At 52.7% G+C, this 21,308-nt stretch overlaps 1 protein-coding gene across 3 annotated transcripts in view; it reads left to right on the top strand.

Moving 5' to 3' along the window:
* Window positions 1-21,308, top strand: part of Grk5 (G protein-coupled receptor kinase 5) — a 189,921-nt gene that overhangs the window by 111,891 nt on the left and 56,722 nt on the right. The window contains exon 3 of one of the 3 annotated variants that reach the window (XM_027929952.2): window positions 18,509-18,621. The exons of 1 other annotated variant lie outside the window; for it this stretch is intronic. In XM_027929952.2, the coding sequence (XP_027785753.1) occupies window positions 18,509-18,621 (113 nt within the window). Of the gene's footprint in view, window positions 1-18,508; window positions 18,622-21,308 lie in introns of those variants that run through there. One more of the 3 variants, XM_071610859.1, reaches the window with a different exon arrangement.

Genomic DNA, 21,308 nt, shown 5'->3' with positions numbered 1-21,308 from the left:
CCTTATGACCTCATGTAATTACTTCCCAAAGGCCCTGAGTCCAAATGTAGTCACATCATGGGTTAAGCCTTCGACACGAACTGGAAGGGTTAGGGCTTAGTGCACCTCACGCCCTGTGCCCTTCCACTGCCTTCAGCCCCCTATTTGCACCAAGAGATGTAAACAGAGGAGCTGGAGAGATGGTGCAGGAGACCAGGGATGGAAGAGCTGTGTGTCTGTGCTGGGTTTGGGGTACAGCGTGCACTGAGGGGGAGTCTGGCCCGTTTCAGGGCAATTCTGTCTGCTGTCCACACGGGTCACTCTGATGAACTGTGGCTGTTTGCCAGGAGCTGCTTTCTCTCTGCAGATGGGGCAGGAGGGGACCCTCCAGTTCCAGCTTGGGCTAGCAAGGAGCCAGGTTGATGCAGCTGACCTGGTAGCGTTTCCAAGTCTTGAATATGGAGGACCGTGGAATCCAAGCTGGGCAGCCAAGGGCAGATTGAACTGAGCACCCAGGGGTGGGGGCAGGGTCCCTCAGCAGGGGCATCTGCAGAGTGGGCCCAGTGCCTATGGCAGCCAGCCTTGGCCACTGAGGCCTAGCTCTGGGGGGGATAGCAAAGTGGGGACAGCATCTCCTATGGCAGCCCTTGGTATAAATCCACTTGCCTTTCTCATCTAGTGTCTGTCCCCTCTTCTCACACACTGGATATGGCTGTGAAGGGAATGTGTACTGCAAGGTTTAGAATATTTAAATTTCTTCAGTATCTGTTTCTGGAATGAGGGTGACGTTCCCAGGTCAGAGGTGTGGGTTCATGCAGCAAGTCCCACAAGGGTTCCAGAGCAGATTCAGGTCCTGGGTGATGTTACTGTGGCTACCTGGTCACGTAGGCTGGCAGGAATGCTGAGGGAGGCTGAGGGACTGGACTCTCGGGAGCACTTCCTGTTCCCATGTTTCCTCTGTGGAGGCCACAGGGTCAGGCCCTGCCTCAAAGCAGAGTCTGTGAGCTCATGACCATTTCTTGGGTGCAGAGCTTGCCTCTGTCTTCTCTGTCAGGCCCCTGGTAGGACTCTGATGGTCACTTCTCAGAATTTAGGCTGTGGCCTGAGTGGGAAAGCACCCCTCTTGCATCTCCATAGTAAAGCACTTGGAGCTAAGAGGAGATGCGCTATTACCCTCCCACCTCCCATGCCCTTATCTTCTCCTCTGCGCCTGAGCCCTGGTGTTCTGTGTCATGCTCTGTTCCCAGGCCCTGTGGGGAAAGCTGGGAGCCCTGGGAACAAGTCTCCTTCCTGCCTGAGGGAGGTTCCTATGTGTTCCTGGGACTGCAGCCCCAACTGCTTCTTTGGTGGGAACAGTGGTTTCCTCTTGAGGGAGGTGCAAGTTGCTATCCTTCCCTCCCTCTGATTCCCAAGGGTAACTCGGGGACAGCAGAAGTCTCTGGGAGGGCCTCCTGGACATGTGGGTTCCAGTCTCCAAAGGTGTATCTTTGGGAGCCCCCAAATCCTGCATCTAATCCCAGCTACCCTGGGACACATGAAGACTTGTCCTGGTCTTCTGTCTGGCAGGACTGGGCAATGCTCTCTACCCTGTTTTGGGGCTGACAGCATGGAGAGGGGTTTGTGGCTCATGGCAGATGAGAATCTGGGGGCAGTGAATGGGCATGAGTGGATACCTACACGTATCTAGCTGCCCACATGGGAGACCTCATCTTCTTCATCATGATTGAAACCATCCTCTCATTCAGCAGGTGCTGACCACTGCCCACCCATCTGCCCTCACATCCATCCATTTATCTACCCATCCACCCCTCCACCTATCCATCCATCCATGCATTCATCTACCAGTCCATCCAGCCATGCTTGAGACTTTCCATGTGCCAAGCCTTGCTCTTGGTACTAGGAAATGTTGCCATGAACAAGACAGGCCCTGCTCCACCCCAGTCCTAGGTTGAAGTGGGCGGAGGTAATCAAGCAATCAGCCAAGCAGGGTTCATAGGACACCTGTGTCGAGTGCCTCCAAGGAAAGGCAAGGAGTTTTGGCTCAGGGCCCATTTAGGGATTCTAAACTGAATGGTGGCCTTACCCTCGGAAACCTGGGCACCAGCTGCAGGTTCACTTTGTGCTCCGTACTCATTGGAGGACATGATACTTTAAGAAGAAATGGTCAATATTTAAAGAAAATAAATGTTAGGTCTTAGGAAGCCGTTAGTAGCCCTGTGACAATCTGGAGTTTAACTGTGTAAATAAAGCCCCAGCCTGGGATCAGACTCCACCTGGGTGTCTGTGCCCTTGCGTGCCCACACAATGCCAGCCTTTCCATCCCCGTGAGCAAAGTCACTATGGTCTCAGGTCCTTGGCATGCCTTGGCAGCCTGTGCCCTTGAGGAACCCAGGACACTTGTGTCTGAATGACCTCAGGCGGCCAGAATGAGCAGTCTTGCACAACTCTCACATCTTGGGAAAATAAATGTGATTCCTAACCTGTTGCCTTGAATTCCTGGAACCAGGGTGTTTATTTTATGTAGTATACCACAGAAACCGTTCTGTTGACTTCAGAACCTTCTAGCATCTAAACTGTAACTCTTAGTGAAATGTTCTCCAGTGTCGATGACCCAGAATACCCCAGGGAAGGAAGACTAGCATTCCACAGGGAGGAAACATTCTCCGCATCTCGGGTCACCATCTTGAGAACTGAATGCCTGCTTTTTGGGATTTAGAGACCTTAATTCCACCAGGGAAATGATCCTCTATTTGCTCAGGTGCAGGGTCTGCCAGAGGAGCCAGTGACCCCTGGTACCCTATTATGCACCCAAGGGCAGACTGAGGGAAGCCTTGGGGGTTCACTGGGTTTGATACCTGGGTCTCCTGCTCCAGGCAAAGGAACATCCCAAACCATCCAGAGTTAGTATGTGAGACATCAGTGGGTGAATATTCATTTCCAGTTAACCCTCAGGGGCAGCCTGTGCTTAAGCTCTTCCTGGTTGGCAAGTGAAGAGGGTAGATATAGGGGATTTAGGCAAGAATGTCCTGTGGCGACTCCTTGAATCATAGCAGATAAATAAGTATTTACTGAGGATCTACTCTGTGCCAGGCACTGTACATAAAAAGTAGGTCATTTTATTATTATATCTATTTTAGGAAAAGTATGTCTCTGAGGTGGTCATACAGCTAGTGCATGGTTGGGTCAGGCAGAGTGTTGGTTGAGCTGCTATAACAAATACCCACACTAGAATTTGTTTCAATGAGGTAGATTATTTCTTCCTTAAGGAAAGTATGGTTTGGGGTTTATGGCTGTTATGGAAACTATCTACATGGTCATTCAGTTCCTAGTCTCCTCCTGGCCTGAGGCTGTTGCCCTCATTGTCATGGTCCAAGATGGCCCTAGCCTGTCTGCATCTATTCTCTGGGGAGGGGGAAAAGGAAGGAAGGGGCACACATTCTTTCCCTTTAAGGACATAACCTGGAACTAACTAATGTGGACCCATTATTTCTTTTTGCGGGGAGGGGTACTGGGGGTTGAACTCAGGGGCACTCACCCACTGAGCCACATCCCAGCCCAATTTTTGTATTTTATTTGTCTCACTGAGTTGCTTAGCACCTTGCTATTGCTGAGGCTGGCTTTGAACTTGCGATCCTCCTGCCTCAGCCTCCTGAGCCACTGGAATTACAGCTGTGTGCCACTGTGCCCAGTGGGCCCATTATTTCTGCTCACATTTCTCTAGTCAAAACCTGGTCACTGAGCTACACTTAGCTGTAGAGGTGACAGGGAAATAAGTGTTTATTATGAGTGGTTCCATGTCCACCAGGAAAGCTATTACTATTAAAAGCATGACGGTGCAGCCACTGTTTTCCATCCCAGAGGTGGAACTGGGCTGGGTCTAGGTGGGCTGTAGACAGCTCTACATCCCTCCCTCCCTCCCGGTTCCTCCCTGCAGGGTTCTAGGTCGGCCTCAGGGAGAAGTTCAGAGCTTGACTACTTCCCTGGGCAGAGTGGTGGGTTTTTCTGCTGATAACCTGATCCTCTGGGCCTAGAATTGTGCAGGGCACAAAGCAGGTGTTCAGTTAATTGATCTTAAAGGAGGGAGGGGGAGATGCATCCCCAGCTAAAAGAACTGAGCAAACCTGGAAGGCAGCCGAGTCTGCAGGGCTCCCCTTCTGGGCGGGGCTCTGCACCTGCTTTGGTCTGGCCCAGAGACCCGTTGGCTCCCCCGGCTCAACCCTGACTTTAGATCAACATATTTGCGCTGTGCTTCCAGAATGGAAATTCAGTTACAAGTGACCTTTGGGAGGAGCTGGATGGTCAGAGCATTTTGTCTCCTGGTGGTGGTTTGCTTGAGCCATGGGTGCACCTTCCCCATTTGGTTATAGCCAAATATGGGTCCAGGTTTCTCAGCTGCTGGTCCCAACTAAGGATCCTGCCTGCAAGGAGGGGTCCCTGCCTGCCCTCTGCTGAGTGCAGTGCCTACATTAGCTGATCCTGGCTCACGGAGCACAAGGTGCAGTCATTCCATGTGCTTTCGAGAACCCAGGCCCCTGTCAGGGCATCTTTGGAAGGCTTCCAGGTGGCCAGCTGAAAATGAGGAGACGGGTCGCCTGTCCCTGAGAGTACATTTTCTGAGCCACCCTCCCCTTCGTGCAGGTGCTCAGAAGGAAAAATAAGTAAGGATTGGAGCTTCCAGTTTGGAATTTTTCAATCATCTGAACATTGTTCTTGGCAGGGAATAATTTAAAACAAACAGCTATTATGGGTTACATTTTAGACCAGTTAGAAAGGGGGACTCCACCACCATCGTATTCTTTGATTGCCCGATCATTTGGTTTTTCTTTTTCCCAGTTATCCACCTTGTGCTAAGTAACCAGGGAGGGTGCCTCTTGGGATTTGCATCTGCTAAATATACGTCAAAGTGCCTGTTCCAGATCTCGCAGGCAGAGTGAAGAGGAGGGCTGCCACGGAGCTTAAGGGGTCTAGACAGCTATGAGATACGCAGACTCTCAAAAAGAAAGAAGCAAAGAAAAGCGTGTGTTTGGGATTTGGGATGTGTCTGTTCCATATGCGTGCAGCTGAGAAAGCTTTAGTTTAAAATACGTGGTGTTTGGCAAGAAGTCGTGCTGTGTGCTGACAAATTGATTGTGCTCTTTTACTTAGATAAAAATGAAAATCCATGAGGCATTTTGCTTTCTTTCTTCTTGATGATTAAAAGCGTCTACTTGGCTCCATGCAGAGAAAGCCCTGGAAGATTTATACGAGACACCTGTGTGGTACTGATCACAGGCCTTCAGGCTGGAGCACAGCGATGCTTCATGGTATTCGAAATGCCAGGTCTCAGGAGGGCATTTGGAAAGGCCTTGGTAAGGGTCTCTGTGCCAGGCCTGGGTGGGACTGTTGAGTAGGGATCTTTAAATTTTAATAAATGACTTGCCTTTAGCCACTCACTATTCACATCAAAGGGCTCCATTTCCTGTGAGGCAGACCATAACCTATTTCAGCCCAGGGAGAAATTTGGTAAATGCATGTTAGAATACAGCCATCAGCTAGCCCCTGATGGGTTGGGTCGTTAATCTCTCCCTTCACTTGCTGGTCAAATGTTATCGTGCTTGGCTCTGTGCTGGGTGCCGGGACGCCTGGGAACGAGACGGCCTGGTCCCTGCCTGCTGCACCGCAGGGCCGGCCCCGTTTGGACTCCTGTCCTGTTGGCTTCAGGACTCGCCTCCATGTAGGTCCCAGCACAGGAATGTGCTATGAAACGCAACTCTAACACCCCGTTAAAGCCAAGCATTTACTCCTGGACACCGGAGACTTTGAGACTCTCCCTTAAAGGAGCAACAGATTTGTTTGGACAAAAGAAGTGTAAACAGGATCCTGGTGAATAACTTTTCTCATGGGCGCTCCTGCTTTAATCAATCGTATTTTTATTGGTGATCTCATAAGTGTCTAGACTGCCCCAGGCTCCACAGGGGAGGTGCAGGGGGTGGTGGAGAGAGAATTTACAGCTTAGTTTAGAGGCAAAGCTAACTCTTGGGACAGCAGCAGAGACAGGAGGCGGCACATCAGCTGTGTGTCTGCAGAACCCATGTCTGCAGGGCTACAGGGCTTGGGCAGAGGGGCGTCTGAGCCATTCTCCTGGCTGGCTCCACCCGGGCAGGGCCGTGCCCAGTTGACAGCTAGCCCTGGGTGGCCACACTTTTCTAGGCCTTATCTCTTGGAGGCTGGAGCCTCTGGACTCAGAAGGCGGAGCAGCCCAGACCAGGGAACAGAAGGACCCTTAGGCCATCGGGACACCCAGGTTACAGGACTGCCCCTTCTTCTCTGTGGAGCCATTGTGTGATGTCATCCGCCTCCTGTGCTCCCAGGTCCTCGTCTGCTGTGGAACCCTAGAAGCTGAGGGATGAAGAGCAGTTGTTCTGCTGTCAGCAGGAGCTGAGATTCAACTCCAGCACTGCCTCTTGCCAGCTCCACTTCCCAGGCCTCATTTTCAAGCATCTAGAATATGGGCTGGTGCCTTTGTGTAGGGCAGTTGTGAGCCTGAGACAAGACGTGTGATGCCCATCACGGTGCCTGGCACACAGCAAGCCCCCGGTCATGCTAGCTGCTCTTTGGGTGTTATTATGATTACCAGGTGGCAGAGTGGAAGGCCACTGTCTGGTCCAGAACCTGTCTGTAAAAAGCTCTTTCTGCCAAACTCCATAAAAAGCCATGTTTAAAAATCCATGCTGGCTCCCCTAGAGCCCCAGGCCTCGCCTCCCAGCTTGTGTGGAACATGGGCAGTAGGTAGCTCTGTGTGCCTGGGAATGTGCCCCTTTTCCCTCATTAGCAACCCCACCCCCTCATGACACTAAGACCAGGCTAAACCAAGATGGAAGGAGTTGACGTAGTTTGATGTTTAATCACCAAAGACCCAAGTTGGGTTCCAGCAGGCCGAACCCACTGTACTCTGCTCCAGGGAACAGCAATCTGGGTGTGGTCCTGGGGCCGGCTGGGGTTACTGGAGGCTTATCTTAGAGACGACTCTAAGCACAGAATAACAGTCTCAAACACCCCGTCCTCTGCATCCCAAGAATGAGGGCCAAGGGAAGTGTCTCAAAAGACAGGCTTGGTTTCAGAGTGAGAGTGGCTTCTTGGCATAGCGTTGAGCAAGAACAGGGACACTCTGAGGTAAAGTGCCTTCCCGGAGTGTGCAGCTAAGCTTGGCCGAGTCCTGTGTGGGATTTGCGTCAAGAGCCGGTGGCTGGGGGCTTGGGATCTTGAGACCTCGGGACTTTTGGGAGACACTCACTGCCCCCACCTTCCCAGGCCTTCACGTCTCGGCTGCTTTTGGCCCACACAGCTGTGAGCCTCCCTAGGTCCTGGCCAGTGGCCCAGGAAGAAACGGGGCCACCTCGTCAGGGCTGGGCAGGACAGCCAGGTCTGGGCAGGACAGCCAGGTCTGCGTAGAAGCTGCTATTTGCCTTGGCCCTGGCTTGCCCTCCACTTCCTGGCCCCGCCCTCCTGTGGCTTGTGCTCTATTAGCTCATAGCTCCAGGTGAAGCCAGGCCGGCCCTGGAAGGCAAGGTGGGCCCTGCCTCTGAGCCCTCCCCTCCTGTTCTGTTCCCTGCAGCCAGCACCTCGTCATGTGAGGGTCACTTGAAATGCTTGAAGGGAGACCAAGGCATGGAAAGGGGCAGTACCACCTCCAGGCTTCCCAGCAGACTCTGCCAGGCCCCTCTGTGCCCAGGCTTGTGGGAAATGCTGGAGGTGCAAGAGGGAGGCAGCTGGGTGGGCTTAAAGACCCCAGAAGTGACAGACTCTTCTTGGGGTTCTGATGTCTCCAGTCCCACCAGCTCACAACCTCACCCTGGATCCATCAAACTAGGAAGTGGCCACTTTTAAGCTCCCCTTGTTTGTCAGCCTCATTTTATAAAGGGAGAAAGCAGGACCCCAGGGAGTGAGCAGTGGCCAGGGTCACACCAGGTCAGAGGTAGAGCTAGAGGCAACTTCTCGTGCCCTGGCCCAGCCCCAGGCCTGCTGTGGTTTTCAGAAAGCAGGGAGCTGGCAAGGTCCAGTTTCAGGTCACCTCGCTCTGGGGGTCCTGAGGGCCCTGGGCTCACTGTGTTGCAGCTCCAAGTTTAGTAGACAGCCCTGTCCAGCCTCCTCGGCCCAGGCATCTGAAGCCCCATGAGCTGCGGGGGCCCCGCGCTGCCCTTGAACAGAAGCTACATAAGGCGCAACCCTACATCAACTAGTGCTTTAGGAGATCTTCTTTCTGGCAAACTGATCAGAAGAGAATGTCAAGGGAACGTGGGCCTGAGATTTGAAGGCATCTGGCTTCCCCCAGCCCCATCCCATTGATTCATTTGTTCTTTTGTTCATTCTTCATTCTTCATGTATAACTGCACTCCTGCTTGGGCGAGGTGCTGTTCCAGGTGTGGACACAGTGGTGAATTAGACCCCACAGTGACGCATTGCCGGATCACCTGGGAAGGATGAAAGGTCACAGATGCCTTCCCCAAGGTTGGTGCAATTGATCTGGGCACCACTTGGGAGCTACAGTTTCTAAAATGGCCCACATCTGCACACAAATCCATGTTCAAGGAGAAAAGAGGCTATAGGAAGAATGTCCTCCTGAGCAGATGGTGTCCCTGGGATGGTGAGAGCAGGGTGTACACAAGGACAGGCTTGGGCCACTGAGCAGAGGGCAGCAGTCGCCTTCAGCCCAGACTGTCCCAGGCGCCTGCCATGCGGCAGGCGGCCCTAGACCTCTGGAAGATTTCGGTTAGGCCATGCAGGGCAAAACACAGAGACCCGAGCACCCACACGTGCCCAGTCCCTACACCCAGCAGGATATCCGGTGGTCACAGTCCTCTGCTTTCCAGGCTCTCCAGTGATTCTGCAGCTGTCCTTTTAAAACAGTTGCTTTCTCTGGTTTGAAAAAGTTTCAACATCCACAAAAATAGAAGCCAGCGCAGGTCACGCACCGGTGTGCTTCCTCTTTCCCCAGCATTTAAAGAACAAACCCCGATGGCCCAGGGGCCTTTTCTGCCCTGGGCTGTCAGTCCTCTTGCTGTTGGTGCAGGGTCGAGGTTTGCTGCCAAGGGCACCAGGCTTTGGGTGAGAGCCCAGGCTTCAGATCTCTCATTTAGCGATGTCAAGTAGAGATCTGGGCCTGGAACTTGGGTTCCGATTGTCCCCAGGTCTCCCCAGTGTGCCAGGCCTGTTCCAGCTGTGGCCTGTGCTATACCTGGACCCACCTGCCACATAGCTGTGGCCGTTCCCGCCATCTGCCCTACACTGCTCCTCCACTCACTTGCCAGATTCTTCATCCCATCCCCCATTCAAAATAAGGGAGAGGAGCCAGGGGCAGTAACCATGCCTGATAATCCCAATGAGATGGGAAGATCACAAGTTCCAGGCCAGCCTGGGCAACTGGGCAAGACCCTGTCTCAAAAATAAAAAGGGCTGGGGATGGAGTTCAGTGGTAGAGCGCTACTGGGCTCAAGCCCCAGTACCACACGCACAAACACAAAGACACGGGAATGGTCACTGCCTGACTCTGGGGTCCCTTTTGCTGCATAGGGCCCGTGGTGATGTCACACCTCCAGCTTCTCCCCAGACTCTGAGGACACCTCTTTGACTGCACAGATCAAGCCAGAGTCCTGGAGCCTCATCAGAGAGGCCGCTGGCCTGGGCCCCGCTAGCCCCCGCAGCCCACCCCTCCTCTGCCTTCCCCAGACCCACGGCAGCGCCTTCTCCCCCAAGCCTGCTGCCTAGCAGCCGGGCTCAGCCTCCCTTCAGCTCCGTGGTTTTGACATGCGGCTTGTCCAGGTGCCACCAGCCTTGTAAGACGTGGGCTTTATGTTTGGATGCAGCAGAAAGAAATATGTGACAAGCCCAAGACATTCAGTCAAACTAGAGACCAGAATGAGGGGACAAGAGGCAGACAGGAAGATGGGGTTTGGTTTGGGTGTGTGTGTGTAACGTGCCATATGTCATTTTTTATTCACATAAAAACATCTTTCTTAAAGTAATCGGAACCCACTCAGCTGTTGCTAACCAAATACCAAATGTTTCCCTTTTCCTCTCCTGTGCCTTCCAAGAGGTGGCTGGTGAGGAATTGCCCATGTCCACGATGCTATCTCGCCTTTCGAACGTCACAGAGCTTTTTCCTCAGAGCAAACACCCAGTTGTTTTTTCCAGCTCTGGCAGGGATTTTTAAGAAGGGGCTGATTGCACGTCTTCCTTTCTGCGTATTGTTTCAGCCTGGCATGTGGCGGCGTGGACGCTGTGGGCTGGCCCCGGCTACCCACATCCCCCTGCATTGCCTTGGGATCCTTCAGGAACAACCCCCACAGTCACCTGGTGTTTTAGAGAAACGAAGTGAAATAAAATAAAACGAAAGAGGCTTCCAGTTGGTCAAGAGATGGCCGCAGGGGTCACTTTGGAACCCCTCCCCTTTTACCATAAACATGTGGTTTCACTTCCAAGGGCTCCGGTGTTAGCATTTCCATTTCCTCAGGAAGCCGCATCTCGTCCGTGCTCTTATTTCTGAAATGGAACGTAGGTTTTCATTGGCCCAAGTTCAAGGAGTGCCTGGGGCGATGGTGAGCACAGTTGCAGGCAGGTCTCAGTCATGGTCACCCTCCCCACGTGGCCAGCCTGGGCTGCTCTTTAGGCCCGCTCTGGAGAGCCTCGGTGGGCGGTGGGGCTGTGCTGGGGGCTTGTGGCCACCCGAGGGAAGCCATGCTGCCCCTTCTGGTGGGAAGCTCTGGTTGCCCTCCAAGCGACACATACCACAGACTCTTAATTAAGAAAGTATGTTCCCATTCCGTGTCACTGGAAAAGAATGAAAACAATGACAGCATTTATTTATCTTCACTGTCAATATCATTCCTGCTTCTGAGTCTACTGGGGGCTCTGGGTCTTGAAGGAATTGCCTGGGTTGTGAGATCTTAACCTCAGGCATGTGCTGTTTGGGACACATGCGGCTTCTTGGCTGGGCTGGGGGGATACTCGATGCAAGGCAGAGAAGGCCAGCAGAGCCCTGCCCTGCCTCCCAGAACCTGGAGTCTAGTGGTCAGGGACAGTGGGGGACTCTGCCCTTCAGTGCTGGTGGGAGCCCCTTTTCATTTTTACATCCCATCATCCTTTTGAATCTTCAGAGAAATAAAAGCCATCATTTTTGAGCCTTGTAGAGAGGAGTCAGCTCTCCAAGGGGCTGCTGATGGCAGAGCTTGTAGCGCCCTCACACGTCCTCCAGCCCGGGCTGGCGGGGGGCACTGGGCCAGAGGAGGAGGTTGCCCCAGGCTGTGCAGCAACCCGGGCTCCCCCCCTCAGTGGTGGCAGGTTGCCCGTGGAGCTGAATGATTCTGTCCTGTGCACCAGGGTGTCTACCGTATGGCTGGTCTCTACCCACTTGTTATCATAGTAACCCCAGCCGTGAAACCAAAGGTGGCTGCACATTGCCCAGATTGCCCCCAGCTGAGAACCTCTGAGCCCAAGCAGAGCTGGGATTCAGAACCCAGCCTGTGCCAGCTGGTGGGGTGGGGGAGGCCTCAGCTACCTCCAGGCTGGGAGGGTGGGAGTGCTTGGTGTTTGGTGTTTCTGAGATGTCCTACTAATCAGCTGTGATCACACACCTTCCAGAAATTCCACCCGGATCCAGCTTCACGGTGGAGGCAGAGGATAAGAATTCCTTGAGAGTGCTGCTGGGGCAGGCCGTGGGGCCTCTAGTGGAGTCCTTCACTGTGTGCAAGGCCTTTAGGTTGTCATTTTGGTCTCCTAAGGTCAGAGACCTTATTATTCACACTTTGGTTCCAAGTGACTGAAACCCCAATCAAACTAGCTTAAGGATAAAACGAAATCTGTTGGCTTATCTAGGTGAAAAGTCCAAGGGTGGCTCTCTGACTTCAGGAATGGCTGTTTCCAGGCCTCAGACATCACTGGGACCCTGCTCCTCTTCATTCTCTAGCAGGTTCTGCCCACATGACCATAAGATAGGTACCAGCCCCTCCAGGATATGTGACCCTAAGAGTTTAAGACCTCAGAGGAAGAAAACCTGGGTTTCCTCAGAGTGTTAATAAAAGGTCAGGGACAGACCTGGGTCCTGTACCTCTCTGAGGTTGGGGTTGCCTTCACCCAAAGATTACCATGTTAGGAGGAGTGACTCTCCTAAGAAACGAACAGGAGACAAAACCAACCTGTGTTTCCAGAGCAGCACTGCCTCTCCTGGTCTCAGAGAGCCGCTTAGTCGTGCTCCAGCCCCCTGACTGGCTGTGGCGCCCAGGGGTGTGATCACGAGACTCGTCTTATCCAGCAGGTTTTAGGCTCACCTGGAAGGTGTGTGCCGTGTGAGTTACAGAAATGACAATTCATGATGAACTGGAAACGTCGGAAACTTGGTCCTTTCCCGCAGAGTTGGGAAAGCACTGCTTTGCACCCCAGGGCGTGCTGAACCAAACTGCGGGTCCCACCCGTGGACGCAGTGCAGCAGGTCTAAAGGACCCCAGCCCTGCTTCTCCAGTGACTCCCGGTGACGCTGACGCGGCCCTCCCTGGGGCAGTGCTGCTCTAGAAGAGTACACAGGATTCTCTCCTGTAGTGGGGGAACCCAGCTCAGAATTCAGGGGACACGACTTCCATTTTCTTTCTTTCCCATTGGTCCGCTCTGTCAAAGTACTGTTACTTACCTATAGTAGAATTCACCAACTTTAACCATACAGTTAAATTACTTTTGAAAAATATGTACAGCCATATAACCACCGCAGTCACCCCCAAAACATTTTTATCACCCCAAGAAGTTCCTTTATGCCTCTGTTCCCTTGTGCCCGTCCTTATCCTGTCCCCTGTAGCCACTGGTCTGAGTTCTGTCACTACAGGTTTGCCTTTTCTAGAATTTCTGATGAGTAGAACCTACCAGTTTGTGTCTCTTCTTTGACTTGCATGCTGTTTCTGGGATTCACCCGCATTGTGTGTATCCATGATTCACGTTTTCTAACCAGTGAGTGGTATTCCATTGTATCAATGCCACCCTTTGTTTTTCCATTCGCCAATGGTTGGACATTTGGGTTCTTTCCAGAGGTCCCTTGACTTTGAAGGGCCTGGGCTCCACCTGACTTGAACCTGGGCTTTCTGACTTCAGTCCTGGTTTCCTGTGGTTGACCACAGCCTCAGGCAACATGGACTTCTACCCTCAGAAGCTCCTCCCTGCCCCTTCAAGGCAGCAGGGGTTCCATGGCCCCAGGAAGGAGAAAGACTGAATCAGAGCAACTGGGTTAGCATTACCTTGTGAAGGACCAGGGGTCCAAGGGCCCAGGAGAGGCAGGGATCAGCATGTAAGCCCAATGTGGCTCTGCATCTGCTTTTGTAAATAAAGTTTTATTGAACACGGCCATGCCCATAGACAATTTACGTTTTGTCATGAAGGCTTTCATTGCAGTAGTTGTGACAGAGACCATAAGGCCTCTAAAGGCTAACAGGTTTACCACTAGGAATTTTTGCTGACCTTGCCATGGAACCAGGAATCCCCAGGGGGCTGGACAGAAGCAGAGCTTTAGGATCCTGGTTAAAGCTGAGCTCCAAAGGTGACCTTTGCAGCAGGTCTAAAGGGGCAATCTGGGCAATGTGCAGCCATCTTTGGTTTTCACTGGGGGTTACTATGATAACAAGTGGGTAGAGACCAGCCATACCGTAGACACCCCCGGGGCACAGGACAGTCCCAGTCAATTCAGAGTCATTCAGCTCCTCGTGGCAATTTGACCCAAATCCCTTCAATCATTTGCCCTTATGAAGTTAGCACCCAAGAAGCTCTCCAGGGTGTGAAGGGGCTTAGAGATTGTTACTCGAACTCCCCTGTGTTATAGATGAAGAAACCGAGGACTCTTAGGTGACACAGAACCCCCAGCAGGGCTGAGACCATCCTTGGCAATCGCCTGAGGTCAGCAGCCTACTGAGAGAACAGATTGGGAGTCCCCCCTCCGCCCCCCATTGCCAGGTGAGGCAACCGGGGTAGGGCCCCTGGTCTCGTTGCGCCCTCTGTTGGTTGGCAGTGTGGCCAGCATCATACTGTACCTGGGAAAAGCAGAGAAGGAAGTGACCTGGCCGGGCCCTGCGTTGCATGTGGTTAGTCTTGTTGCCAAGGACAGTAATTTGCTGACCCCTCCCTCAACACGGCTTGCTGATGCCTGCCTTCATGCCTCACCTCCCAACCCCAAGACACCTACCACTTTCTCTGCATTTTCCTTAAGCCACTCTGGAAGGTCTACTTGGTGGCATCCTGCACTGTTCAAGCCCTACCCCTGAGTTCAGGAAGAGAACCTTAAAATTAAAGGAAACTTCTATATTGATAAGCAAGAGACCTGGGATGAGAGTTGAATGAATTAAGGGCCCAAAAGAACAAAGAATGATTTGTGGATACTTGAGGCAGAGAACCTGGTGCTCCCTCCTATAGGACAGCTTCTTTCTGGCTTAGAGGGAACACCAATGAGGTACATGGCCGACAGCAGGATTTCTATGTTCTAGCAGAGCCTGTGGTGTGTGTGTGTGTGTGTGTGTGTGTGTGTGTGTGTGTGTGTGTACAGTGAGTATGCAGCACTCAGTGCCTGTGTGGACAGCACCCCAGGTTCTCCCCTCCTGAGAGAGATTGGGAGACGATGGCTTCTGTTTTTCTGGGCCTGTGCTCTGCAGCCCTGTAGCCACACCTGGGAGCAGGGTGGTGGTCAGCCCCTTGCAGCCTGGATTTCAGAGCATGGCCAGTTCCTGCTAAGGCAGATCAGACAGGGTCTCCCCCAGGGACGTGCTGTAGAGCTCCACATGCTTCTGACTTTCCAGAAGTGACCTGGCTGTCAGGTTTGCTGTTGCCACACCAAGAACTTATTTTTGGTGCCCCCTCCATCACCTTGATCATTCCCAAACACTGTCTCTCCCGGGGTGCATCTACTTCAACTGCAAACATTGTACTTGGATTTGGTGCTGTTGTGGGTGCTTCCTAGGAAGACGAGCCCGTGTGCCACACATAGTGATGCAGCCTGTAATGCCAGTGACTCTGGAGGCTGAGGCAGGAGGATCACAATTTCGAGGACAGCCTGGGCAACTCTCACAAAAGCAAGGGCGGGGGATGCAGCGGAGTGGTAAAGCACCCCTGCATTCAGTTCCCAGTACATTAACAGAAGGAGAATGAGGAGGAGGTGGGGAAGAAGGATCAGGAGAAGAGGAAGGATGGAGAAGGAAAACCCATTTATCTTTAAGACTGAGAAGGGAAAAATACCAACTCCGAAAAGATGACTACTGGGCTAGGGTTGTGGCTCGGTGGTAGAACACTTGCCTAGCGCAATTGAGGAACTAGATTCGATCCTCAGCACCACATAAAAGATAAATAAACAAACTAAAAAAAAATATTATGTCCATCTATAACTAAAACATTTTTTAAAAGATGATTACTAATCCTTTTATTCCTTCCTGGGCTTCCGGTACGTGGCTTTCCTGCCTGGGATGCCCCGTGCTGTTGGAGAGGCACAGAACCATTGCTGACAGCTTGTGTGGGGATCACATGGTGTTTACTGTGCAAGTTTATGACAGCCTTGTTTCTATACTGACGGCCAACGCCATATGGAGAGGGAAGACTTGTGTTAGATGAACTCGGAAGGAATCACAACATGCTTCGGGAAATCTCACCATTGCTTTTGGAAATGGGGCGAGGGGTCAGCTTGCTCAATTACACACGAGGTCCTGTGCTCTCCCCCCTAATAGAATAAAACTGACGTTGGTCCAGAGCAGTTGACTTTGGTTCTGTGTTTGTGCTGGGGAAGCTCCTTACTGCCAAAGGCCGTGAAGGCTTGTTTTCCTCCCATTGGGGGATCGGGTGCAGTGGGAGGCGGTGGGAAGGCAGGCTGTGCTGCAGGGCCTCATGCTAACAAGTGCAGGCTGCAGACCTGTCACAGGCCACCGTGACCAGGTTCCCTCCTGTGGCTGACAATGACACTCATCTAACGTGACATTTTAAAACTGTCACTTGGGATCTTGTCTGCTCGCCCACACACACCCCTGCTGCCCTTTGCAGCAGCAGTCCCCCTCCCCGCCCCCAGGAGAACCTGGCAGGCGACAAGGCTAAATGCTCGCTGGAGTGGCTATTTGTGAACCATCTGTGCTTGGAGCGTGGCGCCTGGGCCCATGGTTGAAGGGCAGAGTTAAGGCAGTAGTCCAACACTAGTTTGAGCCACCAAGCTACTGGAGAAGGGCCAGGGGCAGCGGGGCAGGGGCGGGGCACTTGGCAAGTGGCTCACCCCTGTTGATCAAAGCATCCACTTGAGAGAATGTGACTGTCGAGTGCCCTTTTCTGCCTACGATACTCAGAACCTGCGAGTTCCTACACATGGTCCCTGCCCGCAGGCAGTTTACCCATGAAGGACAAGCATGTGCCCGGTCACTGCTCTTTCCATTCCAAGAGAGAGACCCTGCTGCCGCTGGCTGAGGCAGTATCCCTATCAGTACACGACCCACTGCCCAGGGCTGGCCTCAGGCAGGGCTGGCCTCAGGCAGGGCTGCCTCCAGGTCTCCTCTCTGCTCAGCGGTTGCCCTGTTCCTTCAGTCTCCATGGGTTCTCGCTGCCTGCTGGAAAGGACAATCTGACCAGCTCCGGGAAGTTCTGGCAAAAGCCCTGCAAGGACTCCAGGACCCACTCAGTTTCTCCCTCAGGGTCTGTCACTCTAGGGGCCTCTGATTGGCTATGGCTGAGTCTCCAGGTCATCCTTGATCTCGTCATTGTGATTGGGAGGATGAAGACTCTGATTGGCTGGTGTTGATCACGTGCTCATCCTTGACCCTCTCACAGCTGGAGGAACGAGGACTCTGATTCAGCTTGAGTCACATGTCCATCTTCCAAGGCTTGAAGGCATCAGTTCCTCTGGAACCAGAAGGCATTGGTGGCGTTTGTTCAGACTTGGGCAGAAAATGCTCCTTTACAAAAAAAAAAAAAAAAAAAAGGGAGATAGAACAGACGAAAAGCACCCCACATCCAGGATGATAATGGGTGGGGTTTATTGAGCATTTTCTGTGTGCCAGGCTCTGTCTGAGGACTTGCTGGACATTGTCGTATTCAATCCCCATGACAGTCCCAGGAGACAGGTACTATTACTCTACCCAGCCTGCAGATGAGGACGGGGAGGGTGGGTAGGGGCAAGTGTAGAGTCAGTTGAGTGGTGGGGCTGGGACTCGAACCCTGGTGACGGAGCTCCAGGGCCTGCACCTGGCCCCCACAGGATCCCCCCTCCCTACCAGCAGTAATAGCTCCGGGTCCTGTGAGCAGACTCTGAGAGTGAAAGCAAGCTGGCACCATGGTGGTGTCCAGCTCTTCTCCTGGGCCTCTGTCTCCAGAGAAACCCTTTCTTAGGGATGCTGACCAGTTCCTCTACACCCAGCAAGGATGTAGTCCTTCCTTCCCACCAGTGGCTCTCCTAAAGCTACGTCAAATTTGAAGGCCCATTGTTTAGGGCTTGGGAGGGTCTGAGGCAGCAGGTCTTAGTAAGTGCTGTGAGCATCTTTCTGGCCAGGGAAAACTTCTTGAAAAAGTCTTAGTGACACTGCAGGAAGAGACAGAAAGGACCCTGTCCCAACTCCAAACATGTGATTTTGGTTTTCAGAAGAGGAAAATCACCCAGAGAGGTTGAGTGAGTTGTTAGAAGTAACATAGCAGATTATAACTAGCACTCCAGTCTCTAGGGTCTTGCAGCTGAGAGTTTTGCTCTATTTCCTCTTCAGAACCCTCTTGGCTACTGAATGACTGAGAGCAGCTGACTTCCTGTCTCCATGCCTCTAGCTCCTTTGCTAGAAATGCAGGGTTTTCATAATTCGAAGGATTCTGAGAGTGGGCTTTGTTCCAATTGGGTAAAATTATTTTTTTCTTTTCTTTCTTTTTCTTTTCTTTTTTCTTTTTCTTTTTTTTTTTTTACTGTGTCCACTAGGATGCTTTGAATTAGGAGTAATTTGAAATTTTTTCAAACTGCCCTAAACAAAGAAAATATGTTGCCTTATAAATAAGCTTTTCAGATGTGGTTTGGGCTGCAGGCACAGTTTGATCTAGAGGTGTGTAACATCACCAGGGGACCAAGTCTGCTATTGTCATTTTCCTGGCTCTTCCAGAGGTCAGCCTCTTCCTCAGCAGCTTCCTCTAAGGTGTCAGTGCACCGCAGCAGCCCTGGCCCCACTCTCCCCCGCACTCAGGTTCAGAGCACCAGAGCTTCCCTGCCCTGGTTTCCCACACAGTCTGCAGATTGTCACATGTCTGTCACCTTACCCAGTTGCCAGAATCAGGGCCTGTGTTAGCTGATTGGCCAACCAGGGGACTGAGCTATAGTCTCCAGAACCATTGGCGTCTCCATACAGAAATCCGGTTGTTGGCAAGGTGGATGGGAGCTGGGTGGTGACTGGCACCTTTCTCCGCCCTGACTTTGTCCCTCTGGGTCCACAGAGTTCATGGTCACCTTGCTCCATGGGGCTGGGGCTGGAGATGAAGGTGGGGTGAGGGGCGGCCTGCCTGGCCTCATCACTCTCCTTCTTGCCTCCAGACAGAGATTACTGCGGCCTGTGTGACAGGCAGCCCATCGGGAGGCTGCTTTTCCGGCAGTTCTGCGAAACCAGGCCTGGGCTGGAGTGCTACATTCAGTTCCTGGACTCGGTGGTAAGTCCCTGCCCCTGGGGGGACCCCTGTGTCCTCTGTGATCAGAGATCATTTTTTTTTTTTTTTTTTGCTGAGAGAGAGAGAGAGAGAAAGAGAGAGAGAGAGCGCTCATGGTTTAGAAGGTCCAAGAATAAACTCCACTGCTTAAGAAACCGGGAAGCTGGGCCATTCCCCAACACCCCTGGAGTAGCGCAAGGACTCTGGGCCCTTCCCCCACCGAGAGCCTTTGACAAAGGCGAGGCTGAAGGCTTTGGTCACTGGCTTGGGTCAGCTTCCCCACAGAGTGTAAGCCCCTGGGCTCTGGGCTTCCTCTTGGCTCCAGCCCAGGTCCCCGGGTGAGCGCTGTGGCTCAGCACCCAGACTCAGGTGGCCAGCCTCATGTTGTCTGGCTTCAGCTGCCGTCACCTATTTGTTTAACAAATGCCTCGATCTGCGGAGCTTTAAGGGCAGGGGGTGGAAATGTCACAGCCCTTATCCAGAAGGCTGGCCCCTTGACTGAGCCACTTGCCCTGTGGGTCTCTGGCTGAGGCAGGAGAGGGGTGGGAGGCGAGGAATGAGTCACCTGGTACCCCCTCCTAGGGGCAGGGCCCAAGTCTGCCCTCATGCTGTCCCTGGCTGCAGCTGTCCCCTCCCCGTCTCCGTCTTGGGAGTGACCCCAGTTTGTGTGTCTCTTCAGGGTCTTCATGTGGCTCTCTAGACCCACAGGCCAAACTGCCCACTGGACATCTCCACCAGAATCCTATAGGCAGCCCTGAGGCAGCACCCCAGTCACCCAAACTGTTGGCGCTGTCTGGGACCCCCCTCCCTCCCCCTTCCGCACGGTCAAGGACCCTGTGCTTGGCTCCTGACCTCCAGGCCAGTTCCCTCCCCCAGCTCGCCCTGTCCTAGTGCAGGCTCTGGAGCGTCCGGCATGAGTGATCACGACAGTCCTGAACCCCAGCTGAGGGTCGGAGCACCGGGCAGTCTTAAAAGGTACCAGCGCCAGAGCTGAAGCCCAGACTAATGAATTTGGATCTCTGGGGGTGGGGCTTAGTGTTTTTATAACTTTTTATTATGGAAAATTTCAAGCTATAAAAAGTAAAAGCCAGCCGAATGTGCCCTTCACCCCACTTCCACAGCGATGCGCTCAGGGCCAATTTGTGCCCCACCTCCACCCTCCCCTTGGTGGCACCTTGTAGCAGGTCTCAGATACGCTGTTATTTTGCCTGTGAGCCTTTCAGTATGCATCGCCAACGTCATCAGACATTAGTGGTCAAATCCCGACTTTCTTGTGCATCTTATAAAATTGTGTTTTAACTGTTGGGGGACACCATCGGGGTAGGCCCCACACGCCGTGATTGGCAGTCTTTTTCCTGACTGTCTCCAGTCTCCCCAGTAACGGCCTCCCACCGTGATGGGTTTCTGTTCCTCCAGAGCCCCCCCCCTCCCCTGAGTCATTTAATAAGTTTCTCAGTATTTCTTGTAAATTGCCTAGTTGGATCTAGGAACTTGATCAGATTCAGTTTCCCTTTTCGGGATGTGCATGTGCAACTGACTTTGTAAATGTCTTTGTGTCCTTCCGTTGGGAACCGACTAACGTCTGTGTTTTCCTTTGTGAGGTGTTGCAGGGTCAGGGTTGTGGCTCAGTGGTAGAGAGCTTACCTAGCATGTGCGAGGTACTGGGTTTGATCCTCAGCATCACATAAAAATAAATAAAGTTATTGTGTCCAACTACAATTAAAAAAATTTTTTTAATAAAATAAATAAATCTGTTGATTAACGAGGGGTTGCAAAGTGGCGGGATTTTAATTCCATCATTTCTTGTCCACTGGCTAACTGGAGCACTTCCTTTGAAGGCTGTTTGGTTACCCAGTGACGCTTGATTCTTTTCCTGCATTTATGTTTTTAAGATCCCAGCTGGGCTCCCTCGAGTCCTCTGATGGGAGGATCGGGAGTTTGACCAAGGGCTCTCCACATGTTGGATGAGCTTCAACGCACCATCATCCTTATCCTTCCTGATCCTTCCTGCCCACGTGGTTGGCCAGCGGGAGCCCCCCAGGTGGGCTTCTGAGTCCTTGGCAGCTCCTTGCTGTCTGGCTCAGCAGTCTTCTGGGCTCTTCTCGTACCACAGACCATTGGTTCAACGAGGATCCTCGTCCCCTTTCCTGGAAGACAGTACTTGGAGACCCAGCATGGTGCTTATTACCACTAGCTTGACCATAGTTTCTAGCAGAGATTGGCATTTTCAAATCTCCCAGGACTTTAATGTGTGTCTGAGTTGGGAAGCACTGACCTCCAGGATGATGCCCGGGTCTTGAGGATGACTCAGTAGAGCTGCTGCCACTGGGCTCTTGCCCACCCTTCACCCACAGCCTCCATTGGAGTCTCTGTGACCTCTGGTTCTGGCCTGACCTGAGCTCCGTCTTGCAGTCTACTGTGAGCCTCTTGGCCTGAGCTGCATCAACCCTCCTCCTGCCTGAGATGCCTCCCCAGGATCCTCCTGCCTGGTACATGCCTGCTTATCCTCTGTACCCTGCTCCCAGGGCTTTCCCCACTGCTCTCTCCCACCCCTGCTCTGGGCGCCAACCTGCAGCACACACCTGCGCCATGCTCTCCCGCCACGCTGGTAGAGTGGGGAACAGTGGAGAGTGCAGGCTCCCGAGATGGCCAGGGCCACACTGCCCACCACCAGCTCTCGGGGGACCAGG

This window comes from Marmota flaviventris, chromosome 4, assembly GCF_047511675.1.
Source record: "Marmota flaviventris isolate mMarFla1 chromosome 4, mMarFla1.hap1, whole genome shotgun sequence".
Classification (NCBI taxonomy): Eukaryota; Metazoa; Chordata; class Mammalia; order Rodentia; family Sciuridae; genus Marmota; species Marmota flaviventris.
Note: the sequence above shows the minus strand (reverse complement) of the source record. Positions and strands in the feature narration are given on the sequence as shown.